General features: G+C 41.2%; 1 protein-coding gene across 1 annotated transcript in view; it reads left to right on the forward strand.

The window, feature by feature from the left end:
- The first annotated feature begins 5,095 nt into the window (after positions 1-5,095).
- Positions 5,096-27,001, forward strand: part of LOC115061375 (calcium/calmodulin-dependent 3',5'-cyclic nucleotide phosphodiesterase 1A-like) — a 90,781-nt gene continuing 68,875 nt past the window's right edge. Inside the window, exons 1-7 of the mRNA XM_029529681.1 lie at positions 5,096-5,180; positions 9,485-9,535; positions 9,644-9,803; positions 10,273-10,386; positions 12,970-13,152; positions 13,662-13,728; positions 13,833-13,949. Of these exons, the coding sequence (XP_029385541.1) occupies positions 5,096-5,180; positions 9,485-9,535; positions 9,644-9,803; positions 10,273-10,386; positions 12,970-13,152; positions 13,662-13,728; positions 13,833-13,949 (777 nt within the window). The remainder of the gene's footprint in view (positions 5,181-9,484; positions 9,536-9,643; positions 9,804-10,272; positions 10,387-12,969; positions 13,153-13,661; positions 13,729-13,832; positions 13,950-27,001) is intronic.

Below are 27,001 nucleotides of genomic sequence, written 5' to 3' on the forward strand. Positions count from 1 at the left end.
ATCTTGCCTTTTCTGGACATTCTCCCTCACCAGATTGTCCAACTGCTCTTTCAATGCAATGCCAGAGGACACCACTGATTTGGCAACCATCTCCTCCACTGAGCTGCCCACCTTTCCAAAAAAAGATAGATGAAATGTAATTGTAATGCTCAAATTACCTGACATAATTGAGACATCCATACCGTGTAGTCCTCTGGCACTTCACATGGATAGCGTGCCTCAAACCCAAACATTAGAAAGTAGGGGGAGAACATGGTGGTGAGGTGTGGTTTGGTGCGTAGGCTAAACATTACGGCATCCAAATAATTGTCCCACGTCTTTGGCTTGTCAGTGACAAGTTTGCATAACGCCCTGTATAGTCACAAGGAAATGCGTGTCGGTCATCATGGTTTGCAAAATGACATCAATATTATAGAAGAGCTACTTTTACACTGTGCTGAAAACTTTTCTTTTTTTATTACAGATTCACCTCTGAATTGTCCCATTCAGGTTTTCCACAAGGCCATTTTTCTGTGGGTGATATGGCGCACAAAGACTCCTATCCACATCCAGGAACTTGCAAATCTTGAGATTCAGCTGTTTAAAAAACATGAGTACAATTTAGCAACAATGCATTGCACATGTAGACAGGACCATAATGGTTCTATCACCAAGCCAACACTAACCTCATTCACAAATTCTGTTCCTTGATCGGTCAAAATGCGCTGTGGTGCACCAAACCTATAAAAAATTTTTATAATGCACTCGGCGACCACCTCGGCACTTTTATTTGGGATGGCGTACGCCTCTGCCCATTTGGTGTGGTAATCCACCATCACACACATGTAGCAGTTGCCATCATTAGTGGCCGCCAGTTGTCCCACGAGGTCCATTCCCACCAACTCCAGAGGACGGTCCACCTGAAAAATAAAATTATGTTCTCTTATCATGAACTAATGTATGTAATTTTTTTTTGTAGTATTCAGTAAAATGAAAGCCTTGTTACATACATGTATCGGGATATATTCCTGTTCCTTTTTGAGGGAGAGCCTGCTGAACTGGCATTTTGCGCACTGTGAAACCTGATGGTTCAAAAGCAGATATTGGAAATGCAGTCCACAGAACTACAATGTATGGATAAGCTCAATATATCATACACATCAATTAAATAATTCAATTTACCCATTTGTCCAAGTCTACCCCCATTCAAGGCCAGTGAAACCTGGCGCTGACGGCATATTTGGTTTTTTGGGTTCCACAGTGGCCGCCCTCTGCACTGTCATTGAACTGCTTGAAAATGTCACTGGCCTCCTCCACGCCAACCACCACTCTCCTGAGCAACTCCGTATTGTTTTTTGACGAAAGGTAATACAAAGTATCACCTATTGTAACAAGGTGGTTGTCAGCAGCGTACAAGAACCTGATTATCTGATTAGTTATTATTGCCCTGTCAGAGAGTTAGAGCTGGCAATCAGGGAATCATTTTTTACATATCATATTATTGCTTACCTTTCATTTGGAACCGGGTGGAGCGCCTGCGTATAACATATTTCTGTTCCTTTGTTATCCCAGCAGGATAGGAACCATTTTTCTTATAATTGACCAGCTCGTCAAACATTCGCTTGTCCATTTTGAACGCACATGAAACGCCCATGCTGGCCACCTCAATTTATTGCCTCTGAACACCTGAGAAATTGGCTTCGGTAATGAAGTTATGCCCTTGCCCAGGTGGCAATTGTGTTGTCTCCATCAGACAACACTGACAAGAGCAGAATAATTAGTCATAATAGTTCATCATAATAACCCCTTATAAGATTTCAACTGATCTAAGCAGCACAGAAGGCGACATGAGTCACTTGCTCCTGGTATCACTCCAGCAGTAAAATGACTTGTATCTATATTCCGATTTTTTTTCCTGCTTGTATGTCCAATGTTGATATTAGAGAGGGCCTACACCCCCATTCCGTTATCTTGGACCTCAATATTAAGCTTTTTCATTTATGGTCACCCAAATCAATGATCCATTCACTGAACATTTTTTCTTTCTGAAAGCCTAACCATTATCTGTGATAGGACGTGCCCATGAAAAGGATATAGGCCTATGTAACCGTCATTCAGATGATCAATAATAAACTGTCGCATTGACAAAATAACAATTCAACACAAAAGCATGGTATTTATTTATTCATTCAAAAGTATAAACCAATCAATAGCCGGTAAAATCATGAATCATGAAATCATGACATTTCAATTAACTATTTTCCATTAAAATCAATGACTGGTAGTACCAAATTAAATAACATATATTCAAACCAACATGGAAATCTTGTTTTCGCTGCAATCTCACGCAAATCTTCTACATGTTTGTACCACTTCGCTTTCCGTACATCCAGTTGTCCTGGGTTGGTCCTGTGGGTGGCGTCAGTTAACATGGCTTTTCGAGGGGGAACACGAATTCCAATGGGGAACCAAATCGGTTGACACACCGGCTATTGAGCTAGCATGCTCCCCAACACCAGGACCAGTGACTCCGGTAAGAACAAAGGAGGAGGCTTGTGCATGTACATCATCAGCAACTGGTGTAACAACACAGCAGCGGTGACCAGTCATTGTTTCCCCAACTTTGAATATTTGACTGTGAATTTGACCTGGTGCCGGCCATTCTACCTCCCTCGGGAGTTCACTGGGGTCATGCTAACCGTTGTGTACATTCCACCAGATGCTAATGCTAGCTCGGCCCTCGGACTATTGCATAGCAACATTAGCCTGCAGCAGAACCAACATCCAGACACGGTACACATTATCGCGGGTGATTTTAATCATGTAGACTTAAAATTAGTGCGCCCTAAACTACAAGAGGAGCCAACACTCTGGACAACGTTTACACAACGTCCAGCTGGGCTACAGGGCCAGAACTGCACCACACCTAAGTAGGTCAGATCACATCCTTTTACAACTTATCCCCACATACACACCCCCCACCCCACCCCCACTATCAAGACAGTGAAAATGTGGCCAGAGAGTGCTTCTCAGCAGCTGCAGGACTGTTTCGACAGCACTGACTGGGACATCTTCAAGGACGAAGACCTGGATGTATTTACGGCCACTGTACTATGCTATATCAAGGACTGTGTAGACATGGTCGCAGTGGCAAAATGCATCAGGGTCTACCCCAATCAGAAACCCTGGATGACCAGAGAAGTGAAGCAGGTGCTGAGGGAGAGAAACACTGCCTTCAAAGCTGGTGACAGGGCTCTCTATAGCACAGCCCCCACCAACCTGAAGAGAGTCATCAGGAAGGCCAAGGAGGACTACAGGAGGAAGATTGACAACCACCTGGACAGCAACAACAGCAGGCAGGCATGGTCGGCGGTTCATCACCTCACCAACTACAGAGCTGCTGAGGGTGACACAGCGCTCGTAGAAGAACTAAACGTTTTGAGACCAAACAGCCAGGAGCAGCCATGCCACCACCAGCGGCCGGGAACAGCCCCACACACAAGGTGAGGCGCACACTGAGGGGTGTTAACCTGCGCAAGACAACAGGCTCTGATGGCGTCTCCAGACGGGTGCTGAAAGACTGCTCGTACCAGCTCGCAGGGATCTTCATGAAGATCTTCAACCTGTCCCTGACACAGTCCACAGTCCCATCCTGCCTGAAGACCTCCACTGTAGTCCCCCTACCCAAGTAATCCCCTACAACCAGCCTCAAGAATACTGGCGTCTTGCACTCATACCAGTGGTGATGAAGTGCTTCAAGAAACTGGTCAAGAGTCACATCACAAGTTTTATAACCCCCAGCTCGGACCCACACCAATTTGCATACAAGACAAACAGTTCAACAGAGCATGCTGTGAATGCCGCACTTCACACAGTGCTGACTCACCTTTAAACACGGAAACTACACCTGCCTTTTCTTTGTGGATTACAGTTCAGCATTCAATACCATCCTTCCCCACGATCTTGTGAGGAAACTGCTGAACCTCGGTCTACCTCACTCCACATGCCTCTGGATTAAGGACTTCCTGTCGGACCGCCCACAGAGGGTCAGGATTTGCCCCCACACCTCCATAGCGCTCATACTCAGCACCTCTTCCCCTCAAGGCTATGTGCTGAGCCTTCTGCTCTTCACCCTCTACACCTCAGACTGCATTCGGCCCATTTTCATTCGTGGGACCTGTGTGGAAAGGGTCAGTGACTTCCACTTCCTCAGGGTCCACATAGAGGAGAAACTGACCTGGGACAAGAACACTACACAGGTGGTAAAGAACGCACAGCAGAGACTCCACTTCCTGAGAATCCTCAGGACGAACAACATCAGCCAGAGACTGCTTGTGTCCTTCTACCACTCCACCATGGAAAGCATCCTCACGTACTGCCTCTGTACATTGTTTGCCAGCTGCACAGTGGTAAACAGGAAAGAGCTCAAGAGGGTCACCAGAATGGCTGAGAAGGTCATTGGGTGCCCTCTACCCACACTGGAGGACCTTCACTGCTCTTACTGCCTCAGGAGAGCCAACACCATCCCGAAGGACTCCCTGTTATAAATACATAAATAAATGCATCTTAGTAACCCTAAATAGTGTGCAAGACTTTTATTTTTATATTACCATCTAATGCAACTGCACTTTCTTCATTACCATTTTTTAGCAACTGTACTACCTCTGGGTAATATCCACTTGCACACTTTAACCTAGACAGGCATGCCTTTGGATGGTGGGAGGACACCATACACATGTGGAGCACATCATTCATTTTCATAAATACTTTCCATTCACTGACTTCTTGTCCCTTCTATGGAGGCACCTGTCTTTCTTGTGAATGCACTGATTTATTGAAGATTTGTGTTTAATTTCATCACAATTTGAGGTGTGAGGATATTATGGATAAAGGAGATCACAGAAGAGAGACATCACAGAGGTGGGAGGGGTGGAGGACGGGAGGGTGTGTGCATGTGTATGCATGTAGCGTGTATGTGTCTGGGAGAGTGTGTGTGTTGGGGGGGGGCAGGTTTTCAGGCTCTCAGACAGTGCAACTCCTGGTTCACCTGGTGGTTCAGCTGTATTTATCCATTGACAGAAAAAGAACAGGCGAGAGCCAACAACCAAGAGCGAGAATGAAACAATCAACCTACAGGAAACAGGTGTTTAAAAAGTGCCGTAGCGCGACTTTCAGCATTGATGGTTTCAGCTTCACAATTGGTAAGAAATTCTTTGTTAAATATCTGCTATGTGTGTGTTATTGCTATTGTGTTGCTATTATGGTTTTTCATATTTGAGATGTTGCTTATCCTTGTTCTACTTCGTCCTACATTCAGTTTTCCTTACATATGTGCTTCATCATGGGTTTTTAGGGGATAGGTTGTGTTGGATATGAGGCACAAAGGGATTTGAAAGCCTCTGCTGCGAGTCCAGTGCTGATGTTGTTGTATATGTAGAACAGTTTTGCTTTGTCTAGATGTTCGCTTTTGTCATTATTAAAGTCTTCTGCTTTGTTCTTTATGTGCAACTATGTAGCTGTTCTGTGGATATGACTGTGAATCAGGTTTAGGTGTATTAAAATCTGCGAAACAGGATAAAATGTTTAATTTTACCATGTATGTTAGTGAGGGAGTGTGTGTGTATGTATGCGTAGGTGTGGTTGTGTTTACCCCTGCCTGGGTCCATGGTTACAAACAGATAGAAAAAACTACTATGACATCATTTTTACTGGTACAAGTAAATGTGTGTGTCTACAGTTGCTAAGGTGATGAGCTCAGGGATTCAGGGATCAGCCATTATCACTGATGAGGCTCCTCTCCTCCACTAATCACTCACACACACACCGTGATGCTCAGTGGTGAATTTATAGAATTGATTCACAGATCTGTAACATGGTGCATTATGGACTACACTCTGGTTGACATAAACAACCTTTAAACATTAGACTTTTATTACACTGTCCTGACTCGATCACTGGTGGTACCCTTTGACTTGGTGTCATCTATCTCTGTCTGTTTTCTGTGGTTTTCCCCTTTGACTTGGTGTCATCTATCTCTGTCTGTTTTCTGTGGTTTTCCCCTGCCACTCACTTAAATGTAATGACAGTTAAATTTCACTCAAACCACAGTTAGTCAAGGATTTCATTTTCACAAATTTCTAAATCCTGGATCCTTGCCAATATGACAATTGGAAGACTTTATGGAGGAAACCTTGTCTGATAAGGAACGATGTGGCATCGATTGTACCATTTTCAATTTCAGTTGTAGTTAAAATCACCACAAATTTAAATCGAAATATTACAAAAATGTAATGTGGAATATTTAATATTAGATCATTATCATCCAAATTCCTGCTATGTAATGATCTGATAACTGATCATCTTTTTCATTTATTTTGAAGCACTGAAACCTGGCTGCAGCCAAAGTATTAAGTATATAATTTTAAATGAATCTACATCCCCACTTATTTTTCATATTTCTTGTTCCATAAATATAGTAGGATGGGGTTTCAGCATCACATTATGTAACTCATAAATTTTCACCCCATTGTGTAATAATGCTGCATTTTGTAATAAATATCTTGAACGCATTTTCAAATAAAATTTGGTACATTTTGTAACTTGTTACATATTGCAACAGTTCTTACAAAATGCGGATGTTGCACTTTTTTTGAAGAAAATGTAATAATTTGGTGCATTTAGCTGCAATATCTCACAGCAGCAAAGTCAAACAGTACCACCAGTAATTGGAAATGACGTACCACGCTTACGCAGCATGCAGTCGGAGTCAGGATATTTCACTCCAGCTTATTAATCAATCCTGACCAAAATGTGGATATAGTTGAAAGCCTTATCTGCAGTCTCTCCCATTCAAACTGGAAAATTAAAAAAAATAAAATAAAATAAACTGTTCTGCTAGTTACAGTATATTGTCCACCTGGTCTTTACTCAGATTTTCAATCTCTGTTTTCTGAGTTTTTTGTCAGTTAGTGCTTTGTACAGATGAAATCATTATAATGAGTGATTTAAATGTTCAATTAAATGTCACCAGTGATAGCTTCAGCTTTAGCTTTTCCCAGTATGTTAATAATATTTCCTCACAACTCTCTTCTCTCCAACCTTTCCCTAATAAATTTTGAGTTTACATTAATTTGGAGCACAGCATCTGGAAATAAATTTAGCTTGTAATCATTTGGTACAATGCCATGTCTAAATTAAATAGAAGTCTTTTTCCCTGTCTACACTGATGAACTTGATGAACACTATTGCCTCACTGTGTTTTTTCAATTTTGATTCTGTAGTTTCTCTGAAAAAGATAAAACAGTGGAGGCTGACACCTGGTTCATTCATTCATTTATTCATCTTCTACCGTTTATCTATTTCTGGGTCACAAGGGTTACTGGACCCAGTCCCAGCTGACCAACATACAGAGACAGACAGAGATGAACAACCGCTCATAGTCATACCCACCAACAATTTAGGGTCACCAATCAACCTAAACATCCATGTTTTTGGATGGTGGGAGGAAAGTGGAGCACCCGGGAGAAACCCACGAAAGCACGGGGAGAACATACAAGCTCTGCACAGAAGGCTTGGGAACTGAACCCACAACCTTCTTGATGTGGGGCAACAGCACTAACCAATTCTGCCCTTGCAGCTTGGTATAGCTCTCAAATTCATGCCTTAAAGCAGATGTCACGGAAATTGGAAAGGGCCCATCCCCAATCTGACCAGTGATGACATGTATATCTGTATGTCGTCATTCAACCGTTGGCTGTCGAGGTGGTGTCCCGAAAAGAATGTGGGCTACATACAGTGTTGGAAAAAAGTTTTCAGACATCCTTAAAATTTAAGCAATCTCAAATATTATCATGCAATATTTATGGAAAAATCGTTTTTGTGTTTCAAAAGGTGTGGCTGCATTAGACAGACACAAACAAATACAAATGATTGTTAGCAAGAAAACTAACAAAAGTAAATTCATGACAGTTTCAGTATGTCAGTTCTCAACATTGTCGGTGTAAGTAAGTCAACAAATCAGAGAATATGTTCAAAACTGCACAAAAATAAATAAACCATCAAATTAATATTTAGTTGTCCTGCCATTAGAACACAGTAGAGATCTAATCCTGGCTGGCATGTTCCCCACAAGCCTTTCACACTGTTGAGGGGTAATTTTATCCCATTCTTTTTTCTTCTAATTTCTTTGGTTTACACTTTGAAACAGACCTTTTGATAATCCACCACAGATTTTCAGTGGGGTTCATGTCCAGGGATTGAGCTGGCCACTCTAAGACCTGGATACTGTACTCCTACAGCCAAGTTCTACTGGCCCTGGATGTGTGGAAAGGGGAATTATCTTGTTGAAACATACAGTTTTGACCTTGACGGAACAGTACATGTGCAGAAGGGAGCATGTGGGTTTAAAGAATGGCACAATACTTGGCAGAGTTCAATGTGCTATTACAGACATTGAGATGACCAATACCAGCAGCACTCATACATCCCCAAACCATCATACTGCCTCCACAATGCTTGACAATAGGTACTGTACATGCTGGAGATAATGCTTGACCTAGCCCTCTGCGTACCCTCACATTAGCAGGAAGAAGATAAAGCTGGAAACCGGACTTGTTTGACGACAGAATTTTCTTCCACTTCCTGGCTGTCCAGTTTTTGTGTGCTTGGGCCCAGTGGTTTCACCACTGCTGCTAAAGCTTCTGTGATGTCATTCAGCAGTTTTCCCTGCATATGCGGATCAGGATTCTGTCATTTCTTGCTGAAGAAACCCTTGGACGCCCAGATCTTGGGTTCTCTTCCAAGCTGTTGGTTTTTTCTGTATTTCTGCAGCATGTATCCAACTGCTGAAGGACTGCATCTGCACTTCCTGGCTATCTGGCAGCTGTACCCTTCCTGGCTGAGAATCTGTATCTTCAGGCGTGTTCCTGCATTAGGTTCCTGGTTTTAGCCATTTTTGTCTCTGAAGAACTTTCAAATGTGCTGGCTTTATATCAGCACGAATCACAGCAACAAAAAATGTGTCTTTTAATAAAAAGCACGACTTTTGTTAGTGGATCACTGGCACCAAAATGACCCAATACTCAAAATGTCTTGTGCATTTTTATGGAACCAATCAATTTTAAGTATTAAATGGCTTTTTTAGGATTTGTTTAGTATTTTGGCTGTCAGTTCCCAGGCCTGTGCCTTTCTGTGCAGTGTTTGAATTGTTCTCCCCATGCCTGCATGGGTTTCCTCCCACTGTCCAAAGACATGCATGTTTGGGTAAATTCGTGACTCTAAATTGTCTGTAGGTCTGAGTGTCAGTAGTGGTTGTTTGTCTCTATGTGCCTCTGTGTGTTGGCCCTGCGATGGACTGGTGAACTGTCCAGGGTGTACCCCATCCTCGCCCAGAGTGAGCTGGGATTGGCTCCAGAAGCCCACGCGACTCTGCAGCGGAAAAGCGGAAGAAGATGGTTGGATGGATGATTTACTGAGATCATTGATTATTTATTTTTTTTTTTTGTAGTTGCCAATGAGGCAGGGGAAGAAAATCGTTGTCCAATGGCTCACTATGCACGTAAGTTTGCCAGTGTTCAAATTTTAGGCATTACTGTCATGCAGTAGTCATAGAGATAGTGAAGTAACGAAACAAGGAAAAAGCAAAGGTTTGTATGACATTGTTCAGGCTCACGGTCGCAGAATGCACGATGCACCGCAATCATAGCTGGGATTGGTGTGACTGACTACAAAGAAGGCTTGACTGGTCTGCACAATCCTGAGGAGATCCTAGCAAATGAGTTGCCACTCCCCGACGCACCTGAGGCCATGGAGAAGACTGCCATCAGGTCATACACAAACACAAGAAGGAAAAACAGATACATAGGACATGTAACAAAATGGCCTTTGTATCTTAGCAGTCTGCATACGAAGAGTAAACTTTGACAAATTTGTACAAAACATTATGTGTATCTAAGACAGAATTGTCTCTAATTTTATTTGTCAACGATCTTCCATAACTTTCAAGATTAAAGTCATTACAACTGATGATGGCTCAAGTTCAAATGTCATATCTATAGCTCTGTGGTTTTGAATGTCTGAACCACAGTTAATTACAGTGATCATTTACAACCTATATTTAGTTACACATTAAAGGATTACAATCAAGATAATATTCTTAATAAATTATGGATTACAGTCATTATGCCATAGCGAAGAACTGTAGTCTGTAAAAAGCTGGGTTCCGTCTGTTCCAGACCTGGTCATTGTTAAATTATGTGGTTGTGATGATGTTACTGTGGTGATTCTGTGTCACAGGTTACGGTGTCTTGTAAAGCAGCTGGAGAAGGGGGATGCATCAGTTGTAGACTTGAAGAAAAACCTGGAGTATGCAGCCTTGGTCTTGGAAAATCTGTACATTGAAGAAACCAGGCAAGAAGCTCAGTTTAGTTTTTATCAAACTTTAACAAGAGTTCTTCTCAAACACTACGTGGTCTTTTAAGTGTTATCACATAATATTTTAGCAGGGGTTCAGATTCTCTGCAATTACATCTCAGTGTAAGGCCTAATTTCATGTTTTTATGCCACAATTTTGAAGCTGTGTGGCTGAAGTAGATGCTCCTAGTAGATGTTTCTCATCCAAAACTATTCCATCCTATTGTTTGGTTTTCTATCGCATGAAGAACGCACATGCAGTGTGTCAGACACACAGCCAGCTTTCTGAAAGGTGTTTCAGATTCTTCCATCTGCTGTGTGGGATTCTTTCTTGGCCACTCTTTATCACTGATAAGTAATTCCTACCTTAACACTTGGATTTGGGGGCTTTGGGGACATTATCACCTCTTGGTGTGTTTCAGTAAAAGCCCACTACATATCAGTTAGATAAGTTACATATTGCTTTCATTGTGATTTAATTTACTGGTAAAACAGCTGAGTGGACTCCTGCATATGGAGAAAAGATTTTTTTTGTGTGTGTAACTATTATCCTCTGTTTGTAGCCAAAAAAAAAGGTCATCCAGTGATAAGCTGGTAGCTGTCTTATGTTTCTTTGGCAGAGCTCTTAGTCTTTGGCAAAATATGCCATTGAATTTGGTAGGATGACCTTGGAAAAACATGAGAAAGAGCAACGATTGTTACTGACAGAGGTGGCACAATCTAGCACCAGAGTGATGTCTTGGTGAGTTTTATTTGGCCAGAGTGTTTACTCAGTACTAGATGAGCCTTTTGTACGAGGATCAAAAACAAAATCAAGGGTGAGTTAGCTGATAGAGACCTTGAGCTAATTGCATTCCAGTCATCTTATGGTCCCCCTGCTAGTCCTCTCAGCAGCAAGCGTCATCTCCCTAAGCCGCCTGCTGAGCTTATGCAGCTGGACCAGTGCCTTGCTTTGGTTCAATGCCAGCATCACTTGAGAGCAGGCTTGTATTCCAATATCACTATCTGCAAAAGTCATGATAAATGGCTGGGACAAAGGAAAAGTCAAGTTAAAAACTTTTTAACCTTATAATCTTAAATTATATCGCCTTTGCATGCCTATCTAATACTGTATAATTGTGCAATAGACCTGGGGCCAGATTCTCCAATCTGTTCTTAAGAAAGATCTTAAGTAATGTCTAAGGTCTCAAGAACAGTCTCAAATCTTTATTTTTTTTCCTACTTATAAACTTCTTAAAATATGTCACAAATTATGTTGCATCGCACGAGCCAATAAACATTTAAAAGGGCGTTCGTCATGAATTAGTCAGACATTCAGATGGTCTCACAGCAGGAGCTTGAAGTTATAATTGAGGAAATTAAAGTAAGAAAAAAAATATTACTTTGATTACTATTACTACTGTAATACTGTTGAAGGACTTCAATAATAAGAATAATAAAATAGAATAGACAAAATTACATACCACACACAAATTAGCCGCTTGGGTTTTGCACAAAACTGCAAGAGATTAGAGTGAAGTGGATGGATCTGTAAAGGGTTAGGCCTGACACTTATCATGCAAATACATCTTCATTCAAGTATCTTGAAAAAACAGAAAAAGGCCTATTGTTGCACTATTATTTACCAACAAGCTAACATGACAATTTTCAAAGAATGCTAGCTCTGTCTCATTTTAATATCAGGCTAACCAATTGCAGTGACAATATCTTATTTTAGCCAAACTAATAACCTTAACACCTCTTCCGAGGTTAAGGGGCACATCTCACTTGTTGCCTCCATCCCCCTGTGTGGTAAACGGAAAACAGCTGATGTCCATGTGATGTCCGACACTGCAGGTTGCAAGGGCAAATCAAAACAAAACAACCACTCACACCTACGGTCAATTTATAGTCTCCAGTTAAACTATACATGCATGTCTTTGGACAGTGGGAGGAAACCGATGCAGACATGGGGAGAACATGCAAACTCTGTACAGAAAGGACGCAGGCAGGGAACGGAACCTGCGACCTTCTTTTTGTGGGGTGACAGCAGTGTTAGCGACAGCCCTAACCACTACACCACCGCACTGCCCCTCAGTTAGAACTTGTCTTAATCCTAAAACAAGTTTATTTTTTGTATAACGTCCACATCAATCATCATTTTGTTCAAAGGGCATGCTTCCACTCCTCTCAATTACATGACTGCTAAATGTAAAACATTACTTCACAAAGATTAAAAAATATCACTCAAGCAGCATAAAAGTAAAATAATTGGAAATTCCTTCACCGGCCATATAGTGATGAGAAAGCCAATATTATTTAGACATGTGTAGGTCTAAATGCATTTATAATTTGTCTATTGTAGAAAACAACACAGCCTGTAATCACTGTTACAGCTCCATGTGGTTATGACATTCCACTTTTTAGGTGCTTATTAAATATTTTACTTGTTTAGAAAGAAACCATTTATTTTGCTGATGAAGTAAGGCCATTGTGAAGAGAAACTGATGAATCAACATGTCTTTAATCATTTTTGAAGCAGCCCGAAGATATTGGTTAGTATTTAACCTTCAGGTTTTTGTGAATATGCCTTGGCTGCAGACGGCTGGGTGATCCAGATGAGGAGCTGAGAGACATCCAATCAGATTCTGTGCCCTCAGAAGTTCGTGATTGGCTTGCCTCCACGTTTACCCATCAAAGAGGCCTATTGCTGCACCACAGCGAAGACAAGTCACGCTTCCGCAGCATTGTCCATGCAGTGCAGGCAGGCATCTTTGTGGAGAGGTTTGGTTCCTTGACTTACTGATGTTTGGTTTTGTTGATACACTTGGAACTATGGTCAGACAATTGAGGGCACAACACTCTGTCTAGAGTTTTCGTACAAATAAAAAAGTGTGAAGATGATTGAACGTACCAACAGACAAAAAAAGATAAAAAAGTTTCTGTAGGAATTATTTTGTACCCTATATATATAATACTATAATATGTTTATGTTTTTGTTCATTAAAAACAAATAAACATAATATTTTTAATGATAGTGATAGTACTGCATAAATAAAATAAAATTACACAATAAAAAATATAAACACATTTCAACTGTCAAATTGTCCTTGAATATAACAACATGGAGATCATCAAGGGGAAGTCCATCATGAGCTCAGAATAAACTGTCCGCTCCACTACCTAATATGGCATATGTTTGTAGGTGCTTCTGGAAAAAGTCAGTGGTTCTTGGTCGTGAGACAAAGGAATTCCATTTACTTTTATGTAATTTTGTTTTTGTGCTGTGACAGGATGTACAGACGGACCTCCAACATGGCTGGTTTCAGTTATCCCCCAAATGTCATCAATGTACTAAAGGTAATCAGGCACATTTTATGTGCATATGCTGTCTCAACAGATTCATAGATAAAGAAATTACTGGTTTTGTTGATATGAATGAAAACTGTTTGTTTGTTTTATAGCATGTAGACATGTGGTCCTTTGACGTATTTGCACTGAATGATGCTAGTGGAGACCACGCACTCAAGTTTGTCTTCTATGAACTCCTCACAAGATATGACTTGATCAATCATTTTAAGGTATCAGTATCACTTCAATTACCTTCATTCTTAACCTCACATATGTAACTGTGTGTTCTTGTCCTCATTCTATTCCCAATGGCAGTTTCTAACTCTTGGTTTATGTGTAGTCTGGAGAAACGGGTTTTGAACACCAGTACTGATGAGTGGTAACTATATCCAGAGGTTGCAGAATCTAGGCTTTTCCCAATGACTATTAAACAAGAGACAAGTTTTAAACTGTAAACCAAAGAAGTTTTACAGTTTGAAAGACCAGGTGACAAAAAATTTAAGGCAAACTCCACAAGCTGTTACTGCAAAACTGCATAAAAAGGCTCGGTATAAATCTGGTACTTGGTTTTACAGCATGTGAACTGCATAAGCACCATATTAAGAAATACATTCCTAAAATACTTTCCTTCCAAAATCTCGAGCATTGATGCAACACATCTCAGAACTTTGCAAGGCTTTCATTCCCCCTTATGGTTTTTGATCATCTACCCCCGTCACTCAGGGTTGATGTATATGAAAGAAAATTGGTTCATGCATTCATAAAGCCAGTATACATTGTCCAATTAGGTCTAAATTCACCAGATGAGTCCCACCCTGAACACATCCAATTCTTTATGTTGAGTCAGATTTAGAGCACCACCAAATGGATCATCTGAAGACCTTGAAGATAAGAAATTCTCAAAATCTTTTTCGCTTGTTATTCCTGAGGGACATGGTGTGACGCCAGTGTGTGTGTTTTTTTGTCGTTTTTTTTTTTTTGTTGTTGTTGTTTGTTTGTTTGCTTTAACCTGTCCTGTCCATCAGCTGGTGCTTTGTTGTGCTGAAACAGTTTTACTCTGCAAAGAAGGAGTCTGGCATACTCCTCCTGTCACCATTTGCGTTTAACCCTCCGGTCGTGTTCACCTCCTGCCCCTTACTTTAGTGTTCCCGGTCAAAATTGACCGGTCTATTTTAACTGCTCTTAAATTAGCACAAAAAGTATTTTTCACGACCAAATTTTTATTCAACATTCTTTAGCTGTGAACAATGTCTCAAAGTGGTGTTTAACATGAATTTATAGAATTAGACATAAAATAACTGCAGTGAAAATACAAATGGGCACTGAAAATGTATTACAAAATGACCATGTAATGTAAAAACTAAATGGAAAACCAAAGACCAAACTCAACATGAAGTCGTGTGTGTGTGTGTTTGTGTGTGACACTCAGGTCAGAGTGGGCCTTGTAAACATTGGCATCACATTTGCAGCATCTCAGGCTTGTTTTGTCGTCTCTAGGGGCAATATAAATGAATAAGAGGAGTCACCAATGCTACCCAGATCTTTATTCCATATTTCCCTGGTTTGCTTGGAATGTACACCTTGAAGGAACAGTGAACTCTGAAAGGAACCAAGCGCTCATCAACTGTCACGTCAGGGCCTGGATTGTACATAAGTGTCCATCCACCTGTCCCAAATGTTCCTGATGGCAGCCAGTTTGTCATTTCGCCAGCGGACAGGTTGTGTATCTCTGTTATCAAATTGAATAATTCTTGAAAGGACATGAAACTGTTGTAAGGACATAGTTGCCCGGAATATAGGCCCCCCAGACGAGGCCTCGAGTGTAATTCCCTCAATGGACTCTGGTAAAAAGAGTTGGAAGCTGGACTTGATATCATCCACACAAGATGTTGCATACCGTGTTGGCCCTGGCGTCATCTTTATGATGTTTTCCACTCTTGCACTACTTCCTCTGTCCTGGGGGGATGAAGATCAGAGCAAGTGTCCACTCTTGGAATGCAATGTCTCCTCAGGTGCCTGTTCTTCAGGTGCCTCTCCCTCTCCATTTGTTGACTGGTCAGTCTCCTCAAAGTCTGGATCGAAATCTAGGTTGTCTTCCACTTCCGAGACATCCGCCTCTATCTCTGGTTCAATTTCAGTGCCCTCTTCATCATGTCCAAAAAGCTGGACCAGAACCTCTTTGACAGAGAACCGCTTGGTCAGTGGCCTACTCATTGTGCTCAGAGTAAAAGGAGTGCAAGGCAAACATCATGCTATATATATGGGGTCTGTGTGAAGATGATACATTGATTGGTCTGAAAGAGATGGGGAAAGAGATGGGTTCACATAACAGACACCTGTCTAGTCTGTGTGAAGATATGATACATTGTTTCATCGGGAAGTTGGTTCCCATGGGAGGATCGGCACATAAGCGCAGGAAAGAGATGTGTACCCGTACATTGGTGAGTCTGAAATGTGTTAGTGAGTGAGTGAGTTGGGGTGGTGTGTATGGGGATGTTTTCTGTCTGATGGATGAATATAGTCTGGATACCCATTCATTTCCTATGGTGGTCACTTTTGACCGGGAACACCACAGGTGTAACAAGGTTGATTAAAACGCTCAAAATTCAATGAAAGAGGTGATCATCACTTTTATATGTTCAAGTGCATTGTGTGGAGGATATCATAGGAGCAGTGCTCCTTACCTGATGTCGGTGCACACAAAAATATTGTCCATAACTGGCGTCATTCTGGTACGCCTGTGAGTGGCCAGGTGCTCACCAATATTATTTTGATACAGTACAGCTACAAAGGGAGAAAATCGAAGCAGTCAACAATCTGAGGAGTTGAGGCAAATGAGAAATGTAAAGGTTGCAAGAGCTGAAATATTAAAAAGCAATGCGCAAAAATTAACCTTTACTTGTCTTAATAAATGCCGCATAACATCCTGACATAGTATTGTACCCTGTTCATATCCTGCTTGTCTTGAAGGGGGCTCTGCCTCCGGGTCATAATGCTGGGGGTTCAGGGGGGATGGTGCCATTCCTCTGTGCCACATTGTGTAACATGCTCTTATAATGCAACACAGGCATGGACCTCATTGAAGACAGTTTCCTGTGCGCTGTGCAATCTGAGAAGTATCTATGTGCTGGGGGAATGTAAAACAGCTCATAAGACAGTCGTCAACCTTGGCCACTAAGTCATTATGGGGCCTGAAGATCTTCTCCCTCCTAATCCTGCCATTGGTATAGTCCTCCAGCAGTGTCAGCAGTGCCGTGCACTCTTAACCCGAATTAGTTGACTTTACTCGCAAATCGCGTGGAAACCCGTTGCCCTATACCACTTTAGTTTTTACACAAGCTGAAACTAATTATGTTGAGTTGTATTAACATGGGATGTTTAGTTTTTACACAAGCTGAAACTAAATATGTTGAGTTGTATTAACATGGGATGTTTAGTTTTTACACAAGCTGAAACTAAATATGTTTAGTATTTATATTTGTTAGTAGTGTGTACTCAAAATTATTAAATATAACTAGCTATTATTTTCCTCTCATTAAATTACCTTTTCTTTACACACCTTTAAATGCTTCAATGCACTTTATTTTCAAGAAAAATGGCAAAACACAGCCAATCTTATTATTACAAACTTATCATCAGGTCAACATCAACGCATCCAACCTAAAATTATTAATCTGAAAAAGGTCATTTCAAATCATTGAAACAATTATGTCTGTGGCTGGTGAATGTGTCTGTGGCTGGTGAATGTGTCTGTGTGTTGTCTGTGTCTGTGCTGTTTGTGTGGTTGTTGGTGTTGTCCATGCTGGTTGTATGTGGGGGTGTTGAATGCATCACAAATTTACAAGAAAAAACATGGATGTGCCCTGAGATTATAGTGGTAAATCCATAAAAAAAAAACAGAATTCACAAGAAACCTCTGCTCAAATGTACAAGAAATTACAAACAAACAGAATCTGTTTGATCTGCCTAAATGAAGGGAGGCCAGCACATGAACCAACAGAGACTATCATATCAGAACAATATCTAACTCCATCTACAAAGACTGATGATGCAACAATAACTGAACAATGTCTTTCTGCTACAACTCCTCTCAATTTTCACAGAAGTCACATCCTTCAGCCCGCTTCCTACAACATTTAAGTGTGTGTAGGTGTGTATGTGTCAGTGTTTTTTGTGTGTAGGACTGTGTAGTGATTGGGTGTTTATGTGTCTGTCTGCGTTTTACGTGTGCCTGTTTGTCGGCCTGTTTTACAGAAAATAAAAAAAGTTCACCCCACTGGTCAGAAAGTGTTTTTACCGGTGTGGCAAAAAAAAAAAAAAGTAGTTAACAGCTTATTACAGTACTGCTGACATCTCTTTACATTGCGAGCTGATTTTTCAAAGTCTGTAGCTTCGGTTTTAGGTCAGTGTGGCCTAACGAGAGCAGTACCTGTTGGATGAACTGAAATGTGAGCTTCATAGTCTTGGGATAGTTAAGATGGAGTGCATATGTGACTCCAAACAGAATGCACATTGCTTTTGGCAGATCTTGAATGTTTCCCATCACGACCTCTCCCTCAATGATGATTTTCAATGAAGCTGGACTGAGATGCTGGGAAGACGTGGGCACAGCACCTTCACGCTCAATGAGAAGTATCCCGATGTCAAGGTCACGGAAAGAATCATCATCATCAGATTCCTTGATGAAGAATAACAGAAGAGCACAATCATTACATTAGACTTCTCATTTGAAAAAAAAAAAAACTTTAATCAATATACTGTTAGAGTATCATGGTGAAAATTAAAAGAAAGCAAGAGCTTACTTACAAAGCCTGCTTTGAAGAAGTTTGTGGGGTTGTCCCCCAGGATGATTGGAAGCCCTCTGAGCACCTGTGTCCGGATCGCAGTTGGCTCTGTAGTCTTTTGGGAATTAAACAGAATAACAAGTTAGATAGCTAAAATGAAAAACAAATAATGATCTATAAGAAACTGAATTACACAACTAATACAGTGGCACTATGATGTTTTTACAAAACCTGTAAAGAACAATGCCAAGCACATAATGTGTATGGACCTACATTGGTCTGTTGTGAAATCTGTGTCAACAACTGTCCAACATTCCCCCTCTTGGAACGAAATAACTCAAGGAGACGAGGACTGTGCCGATCGATGCTCTCATAGAATTCCTGCTTGAGGTTCTTGCCCACAATCCTGCTGAACTCCATAAACACCTGAAAAATAGAGAGGAAAAAAAAAAAAACAACAACCTAAGAACCTAGATCAACTGAGCTATACAAGGCAAGCCATCTGCAAAGTAGATCTTGAAAAACACCAATGAATGTCCTTTTTGTATGATTTGAAACGTTGATGTTTAAATGTGTAAACAGCATGCCTCAAATCAAAAATATCAATGTTTTCCTTAAAGAGGATAAGAGAGGGGGCGTCGTGTGGTGTAGTGGTCTAAGCAGGCACTCCATGTAAAGAGGCTACAGTCCTCGTTGCAGTCGGCCCTGATTCGAGTCCTGCATCGGACGGCCCTTTACTGCATGTCATTCCCCCTCTCTGCCTCCCCATTTCCTGTCTCTCTACTGTGTGCTATCAAATAAAGGCATAAAAGCCCAAAAAATATACTTAAAAAAAAAGAGAGGACAAGAGAAATATATATCTAGACACATTATATAATAGAAAGATAGTCATTAGTCATCTTCTCTTTCGTGAACATACCTGATCTTCAGTGAAAAGGGCAGGCCAGCGTTTCACCATCGTGCTTATGGCGGGTTCCGACTCCACTACCTCTTTTCTTCTCAGAGCAAACGTCTGATCTATCTTCTGTTTCACAAGAGGTCCATTTGGTGATCTCTTCTGCATTTCATCAACCAAGTCTTTGCAGGCCCCCTCCAGGGCTGCTTGATCAAATCCATCCGGAAAGTTGGGCAAGTAGTTGATTTCACCTTTCTTTGCCTTTTTGATGCGCTTGTTAGCTGGTTGTCCTTCTGCTGAATGCCTTCCCCGCTTACCGGCATTTACTGCAACATCAAGGCATCCTGATTGCCTGCTCTTTGTTCTATAATTAGCCATTTTATGCTTTAGACTATTTTTCCAACCACAACAGCGAATGGTTGAGCCTTGCTCCTGTAGACAAGGGTGTTTGCTTATCAGTGCCGCTGCAACACTTTTGAACTGAGCTGGAGATGGGTATGCTGTGTAGCTATACATGCTCTCTGCTAATCTCTCAAGTATCTCGTGTTTTAGTTCTTTTGATACTTTAAGGTGTGTTCCCTCACTCATAAACAGCAGATCTGCTTGCCTCAGTCTATACTGCACATCAACAGAAAATGTTGGGATGTCAAAAAATTCTGGCCACTTTTCCTTTTGCTCCTGAGATGAGTGTGAGAGAATCTCTGTATCTGCTGTACTCGTGTCACTGAAGACTTCATCAGGTGAGACAGGTACCAGCTCAAGGACAGGCAAGACTTTAACTGTTGGTTTTTCTGGAAGTTCTTCAGTATCTGTCAGATTACATAGTTCATTATTGAATTCAGGGTCTTGGTATTGGAGACTGAAGTTGTATTGAAGTCCCAGTGACTCTTTAAGCTTGCTTATCAAATCTTCCGAGTGTAGAGGGCCTTGTATTTAGGATAACTTTTCTTATATCTGCCTGTGTTAGAATGACCCTCAAGGTCATCTTCCGGTTTTCAGTCATCTTGGGAATAGAAACAATAATTAGATTAGAAATATAGGTCATAGGTCATTCAAGGTCGAATAGGTCATTCAATTGCTGAGCCATTGCTATGTGCATCACAATAATAGTTGATTAATAAGTTAGTTGCTTAAGTTCAGTGCACTTTCTTTTTCCTCCAGAAGAAACATTACTGTAAAGATAAGTTAAATCATATGAGTGTTTATGTAGATGTACAATGTACCATTAGAAATAGTTTTGCACATCTATGGAATAAAAGAGCTGTAACAATGAATAGATCACATGTCTGTTACTGTAATAATCTCCAACTATTTTCACATTTGAGTGATGATTTCAAGTCAGAATATTTGAGAATGTCACACTGGGCTTTGGAAAACACTGATCAAGCTGAACCAACACCAACATTGAACCAAGCTATGAATAGTGTTCTGAGAAAAAAAAAATTAATAAATTGTGTCTGTGTTTGTATGTGTGTTGCATGTGTCTGTGTTGATTGTGTGTGTGTTGCATGTGTCTGTGTTTGTGTGGGAGTTGCATGTGTCTGTGTTGTTTGTGTGTGTGGGCATTCTATGTGAGATTTACAAGAGAAAAATGTGATGTCCCCTGAGATTAAAGTGGTAAATCCATTTTAAAAAGTCTAATTCACAAGAAACCCCCTTCTCAAATGTACAAGAAAAACATTTACAAAAAAGTCACACATTTAGGAAAAAAGAAAAAAAAAACTTCTCAGACTGTATCATTATAAATTTCAACATGAGCTCTAAAATAAGCTACAAAATCTTCCATTACAGTCTAGACTGATTGCAGAAATCACATTGTGGCCTCTTAACACAGGATATGACGCCTGAGGGTCACTACTAAATTTTCACCATATCTGTACGCTGACAGAGGGAAAACATCATTGAGCTCTTTCAGCTGCACCACACACAGAGAGGGGTTACTGTTGTCACAGATGAGTTCGAAAGATCTCAAATGCTCGTGGTACCAAGCAGTCATCTCACTGCAAACAAACAGGATCTCGGTGTTGAGTGCCACTATCTGTTTGATCTGCCTAAATGAAGGGAGGCCAGCGCATGACCCAACAGAGACTATCATATCAGAACAATATCTAACTCCATCTACATACACTGATGATGCAACAAGAACTGATGTAAGCTGAGGAACTCTCTGGCAGAAAACCTGTTGGACATTCTCAGGATAAGATGTGATTGATGCTGTACTGACCTTGTCCATTTCAACTGATGGCTTGAAAAATGAGCTTGTATCCAAATAGTAAGCCATCATTTTCTGATGCTTAACAGCCAATGTAAGAGCTACATTTTTGAAGGTGTGGGCATTACGAATGACCCGTTTGAAGAATTTGTGTTTCCCCTCGAATCGCATTGTCCAAACATCTGAAAGGGGACCAAATGCTTTGATCATCTCGGGGTAATGCTCGAGGTAGTGATGTTTCGGCCGTAATCTAAAATCTGGGAATGTTGTTTGCAACAAATCTCTGTGTTCTGAAACTTTGCAGTCAAGGAAATGTACCGACTCTTCTGTGTGCTTAGTTGCGACAGCCAACTCAACAATGTCTTTTAGGAGCAGCAGAATGTTCCACGCATTGTCTCCCTCGGGGACTTTATGGCCAATGATAAGTGGGAGTAGCCTGAGTAGGCTCCAGTTCTCATGGCCATTGCCACCTATGGTCCCTTTGGTAGAAAAGCCGTGGGCAATTGGCTGAGGCTGGTCAGTTTTGTCATGAAAAGCATATTCAAAAGTTTTCATGGCATGGTTCAGTGTTTCTATGGTGAAATATTTCTTAGAAATCATGTCTGAAATGCAGAGCGATAGCTCAACAGGAATAATCCCTTCCAAAAGGTCATGGAGGATGTCAGGGGGGTAACCACGGACAACATGAAAGTGCTCCAGACCATCAGTCAATACACACTCTCCTTTAACACCATACCGTTTTGCCATAGCGGGATCCTGCTTTACCTCCTGCACCTGCTGGTTGTGAGTGTTTATAGTGCGGGGTTCAAAAGCACCTGAATGTACCTCCTTGGCTTGCATCTCGCCTCTGGTTGCCATGCAGAACCTGCAGAATCTGTCCACCTTAAAGCTTTCGAAGAATCCTGCCAGAGAATGAGCAGCCAGGTTATCTGCGGCCACATATAAAACCGTACCTTTGACACATTCTCCCAACTTCTCAACATACACACCATGTTGCTCCAAAGAAGCTAGATCCTGAATGAGAGGGCGGAGAATTTTGGCATAGCCAAATTCTTTTAAATGAGAGGCTTTACACAAAACGGCAAGCTGAATGGAGTGGAGTGTGGATCTCTATTTTGATGGCACATTAGCTATCACCCAATACACTGCACTCATTTTATGTTTCTTTCTAGATGTTCCTAAGGGGTTGGACACTTCAAAATCATCTGTATAAAGTCCAACAGCGATTTTGAATTCCTCCCCTTTAAGGAGGTCATTGTCATTACAGTACGTACCATCTCTGTATGAACTGTACTCATGTTGCACATGCTTTTGGATGGGAAGAGCTTTATCCAAAATGTCTGCCCTATTCAACATCTTCTGAAGCATTGGATGCAAAGGTACATATACAGCACTACATTTTTTCCCTCTTTCAATAAGGTACTCCACTGGTTTAACCTCTGTGAAGTTTTTATTCACATATGCTGCTCTCCTTTTTGATGTTGATAAAGGGCCATCCTTGCCACAGAATCTCATGATCACATTGCTCTTTGCGGCAGCCCTGACTAACTCTTCCACAACTGAATCGTCTACATATGCATGTTGTATGAGAATGTCCTTGACTGCATTATGCAGCAGTGGCTGGGCTAGTTCACAAATCTGTAACAGCTGTTGTATTACTTCTTGTACCGTATTTTCTGGAATGTGTAGCACTGTTTGCATCTTTAAAAAAAGAGCTGCGAGATTGTGCTCCAGCTGTTTCTCTAGATCATGAAGATCTTCATTGGTAGAATCCTCGCTTTCTTCTGATTCAGAGGTGTCATTTGGAGGCTCATGTTCTTCTTGTGCCATTTCATTAGTTACACTACCAGAGACAATTTCTGGCCTGAACATCCTCCAGTTGTGTGTTCTGTGCTCCTTACTTCTGTGTGCATTAAATGTAGAATACACATTGGTGTGAAAGTTACAGCCATTAAATGGACACTGGACTCTGTGATTTACCTTCAAATGTGTACTGCGCAGGTGAGTGAGAAAGACTGCTTCTGTGCAGGGTGCAGAAAAATCACATGACTGACACTGAAAGTTTACTTGTGCAGTGTCTCTTGGTTGTGCACCCTGGGTTTTCTGGTGAATCTTTGGTAAATGGACCTTAAGTGCATTAATGGAGTTGAATGTGCACACACATTCTTGGTGTAAGCAGGGAAATGGGACAGTTCTACCATAGTTGCCGTGTTTTAACCGATAATGTTTTAAAAGGTAACCCCTTTTCTCACACATAAACTCACAATACTTACACTTCCACAGCATCCTCACAACACAAGGATCTGTAAAAATAGAAAACAAGAAAACTTTTAGTTCAACAACTCAGCTCAACAATATCGCTGTTAAATAACAAAATGGTAATAGAACCGAAACGACGTCTGTGTTACACATAAAACCGGCATGTAAACCACCCTGAGAGAGTGAGAGGAGGAAACAGAGTGGACACGGAGCGGTCGAGTGGATCAATGCTTGGCGCGCAGCTCACGGCGTCCACAACATTAACACCTCCACAACGGCAGCGCCTGCTACACTCTTTTGCCTCCGACAGCGGTTGAACCGCTTTTCTACCGCATGAAATGGCGGAAATATAAATTATAGTCGCGAAAACTCGCCGGTATTTGAGCTGTCCTAAGACTGTTAACACTTGCTAATTTTAAGCTTTAACATTCAGCTGACACTATTTTGAGTGGACATTAGCTAGCAATAAGCATGCATGCACAGGTTCAAACAGTACATTAACATGTAACAGAGAAAAAACAGACAACAAATTCAACAAATTATCTCCAAGCTTTTGGGTGTTAAAATTTCCCACAAAGATAACTAGGCTACTTATTTTACATACTAACCGTTCAAGGCGTTCAGTAAAGCTGTGAAGGAGGCGACAGACCGTCTGCTGCAGCTGCCTGTGTTCGTCCCGCAGAGTCAGTGTCGACCTCCGTGCAATTACCGTTGCGCTGGCCTTGTCATGTGACCATGGACGTTTTTGAATTAGGCCCCTCCCCTTTCTTGCAAAACTTAACATACCAAGTTATCTCTACTAAACCCGATTAGTACAATCAATCTTTCAGCTAAATAGTACAATCAACTAATGCTGTTTAGTAATGATAGCAGGTTTTTACAAAACATAAAAGTTTAAGTCATGATCACTCGGAAGGTTAAGTAGAAACAAAATCTGGGTTTACAGTGTGGTGCCTTATCTATAGGTTTACAGAAATCAGACAGATAATCAGTCCGTGCTAACCCCCACCATGAAAAATATTCTTTAGACTGAAGTGTGTCAACATGACCCTTTTCTTTATGCCTGGTTTGTTATGAAAAGCATCAAGTAGGGTTGTTCTTATTTTCTTCTATTAGTGCTGAGTAATATGAGCTTCTGGCACTGCGGAGAGCTTTTTTTTTAATAAGTTTTTAAACTTTTTTTCCAGGCTCTGTGAGACTTTTCCAAGTTACTAGAAAGCCAACATCTTTCTAATTTGCTTGACGTCTGCTTTAAGGCACGCATTTGGGAACTATACCACGGAGCCAGCCTCCTCTGTTTGATTACTTTGTTTTTTAGAGGGGCAGCATCATCAAGATTTGAACACAGTGTGGCCATAGTGCTAATCACAAGGTCATCAACGTGTGTCTGGGAGAAGTCCTCATTTGAATTTAGATATGGCATTGTTGGAAATGATGACCAAATGTTCTCTTTAAATTTGGCCATAAACATCAGATAAACATCTTCTATAGCTGAATTTATTCCTCGATGCTGTGCAGTCAATTAAAGTAAACTCAAATGTACAGAGGTAATGGTCAGTCAGAGGAGAGTTATGAGGGAAGATTTTTAATTTGTCATTTTCAACGCCATATGTTAGAACAAGATCAAGGATATGATTGAAGCAGCGAGTGGGTTCATTCACATGCTGGGAAAAGCCAATTGAGTCTAGTAAGGAAAGAAATCCAGAACTAAGGCTGTCACTTTCTACATATACATGAATATTGATATCTCCCAGTATAATGATTTTATCTGCTTATTTATCTACTAACTCTGATATAAACTCAGAAAACTCTGATAGGAATTCTGAGTACAGACCAGGTGGATGGTATACTGTAACTAACAAAACTGGTTTTTCATCTTTCCAGTTTGAATGGGAAAGACTAAGAGTGAGGCTTTAAAAAGACCTCCAGCCAGAATTTTCTCAAGAGCTTATTCATAGGCTTGATTGAAATATTGCAGCCACCCCCACCTCCTGGACCTGTGGTACGAGGGACATGAAGATTAACATGAGTGGGGGTGTAGCTTCATTAAGAGCAACATACTCCTCCTGCTGCAGCCAGGTTACAGTTATACAAAATAAATCGATATGATGATCAGCTATGAAATCATTAACTAGCAGAGATTTTGATGGTAGTGATTGAATATTCAGCAGCCCACATTCAATTGCAGTATTATTTGGTGCAGGTCCTGGTGCAGGTGATGAGTTTCTCAAGACCTTCTAAGGACCACCTGCACCATGGGACTGACATTGTAGTGATGTTGATGTCGTCCATGTAGGCTCTAATCAGTGGTTGTTGTACACCTGACTTAGTCTGCATTCCACCTCAGCTTAATTGACAAAGGATAACAGAGTTGGTGCAGTCTGTTATTTGTTTTTCAAGGCAATGCCAGTCTGATGTTTCTGACCCAGAAGTGACCCTCAACCTGAAATTATTATAATAATCCAGGATCAGATCCTTGATCTTTGTGGTAACATGGTGGCAGTGCAGTGCAAGCTTGACCAGCTTGTGTGGTATTAATCCATAGGCGTTGGCCAGATCCAGCCACAACACAGCAAGATCACCTCTGTTTTCATGAGCTTCTCTTATGAGCTGCATTACTACACCTGTGTGTTCCAAACAGCTGGGGGATCCAGAAATCCCACCCTTCTGCACCAAGGGGTCGATGTAGCTGTTGAGGAGAAACTCTGTCAGCCTTTATGAGACAATGCTGAAAAGCACCTTCTCTTCAACATTCAGCGGTGAGATTGTCCAGAACTAGTCAATGTTTTTCAAGTTCTCTTCCCTGGGGATCCAAACTTCCTCAGCATACCTCCACTGTTCAGCAACTCTGGTACGAGGAAGTCCTCCTAAATACAAGCATACATCATCCAAGCTGCCCCAAATTTTGCACACATGATTAGACACCTCTATATGTCAGTACTGAGCCACACACAGAGCCCCACGTCCTGGTCACAGGAGGTCGGCCTAATGACACAAATATCATCAGATTTCTATCACATTTACAGGGTGTGTTCTCCACATCCTGCATTACAATACAGCATGGCATGTCCATTCTGAGTCACACACAGAGTGCCACCCACTGGACACAGGAGTATTGTCTGATTTGCATGA

This window comes from Echeneis naucrates, chromosome 20 (genome assembly GCF_900963305.1).
Source record: "Echeneis naucrates chromosome 20, fEcheNa1.1, whole genome shotgun sequence".
Classification (NCBI taxonomy): domain Eukaryota; kingdom Metazoa; phylum Chordata; class Actinopteri; order Carangiformes; family Echeneidae; genus Echeneis; species Echeneis naucrates.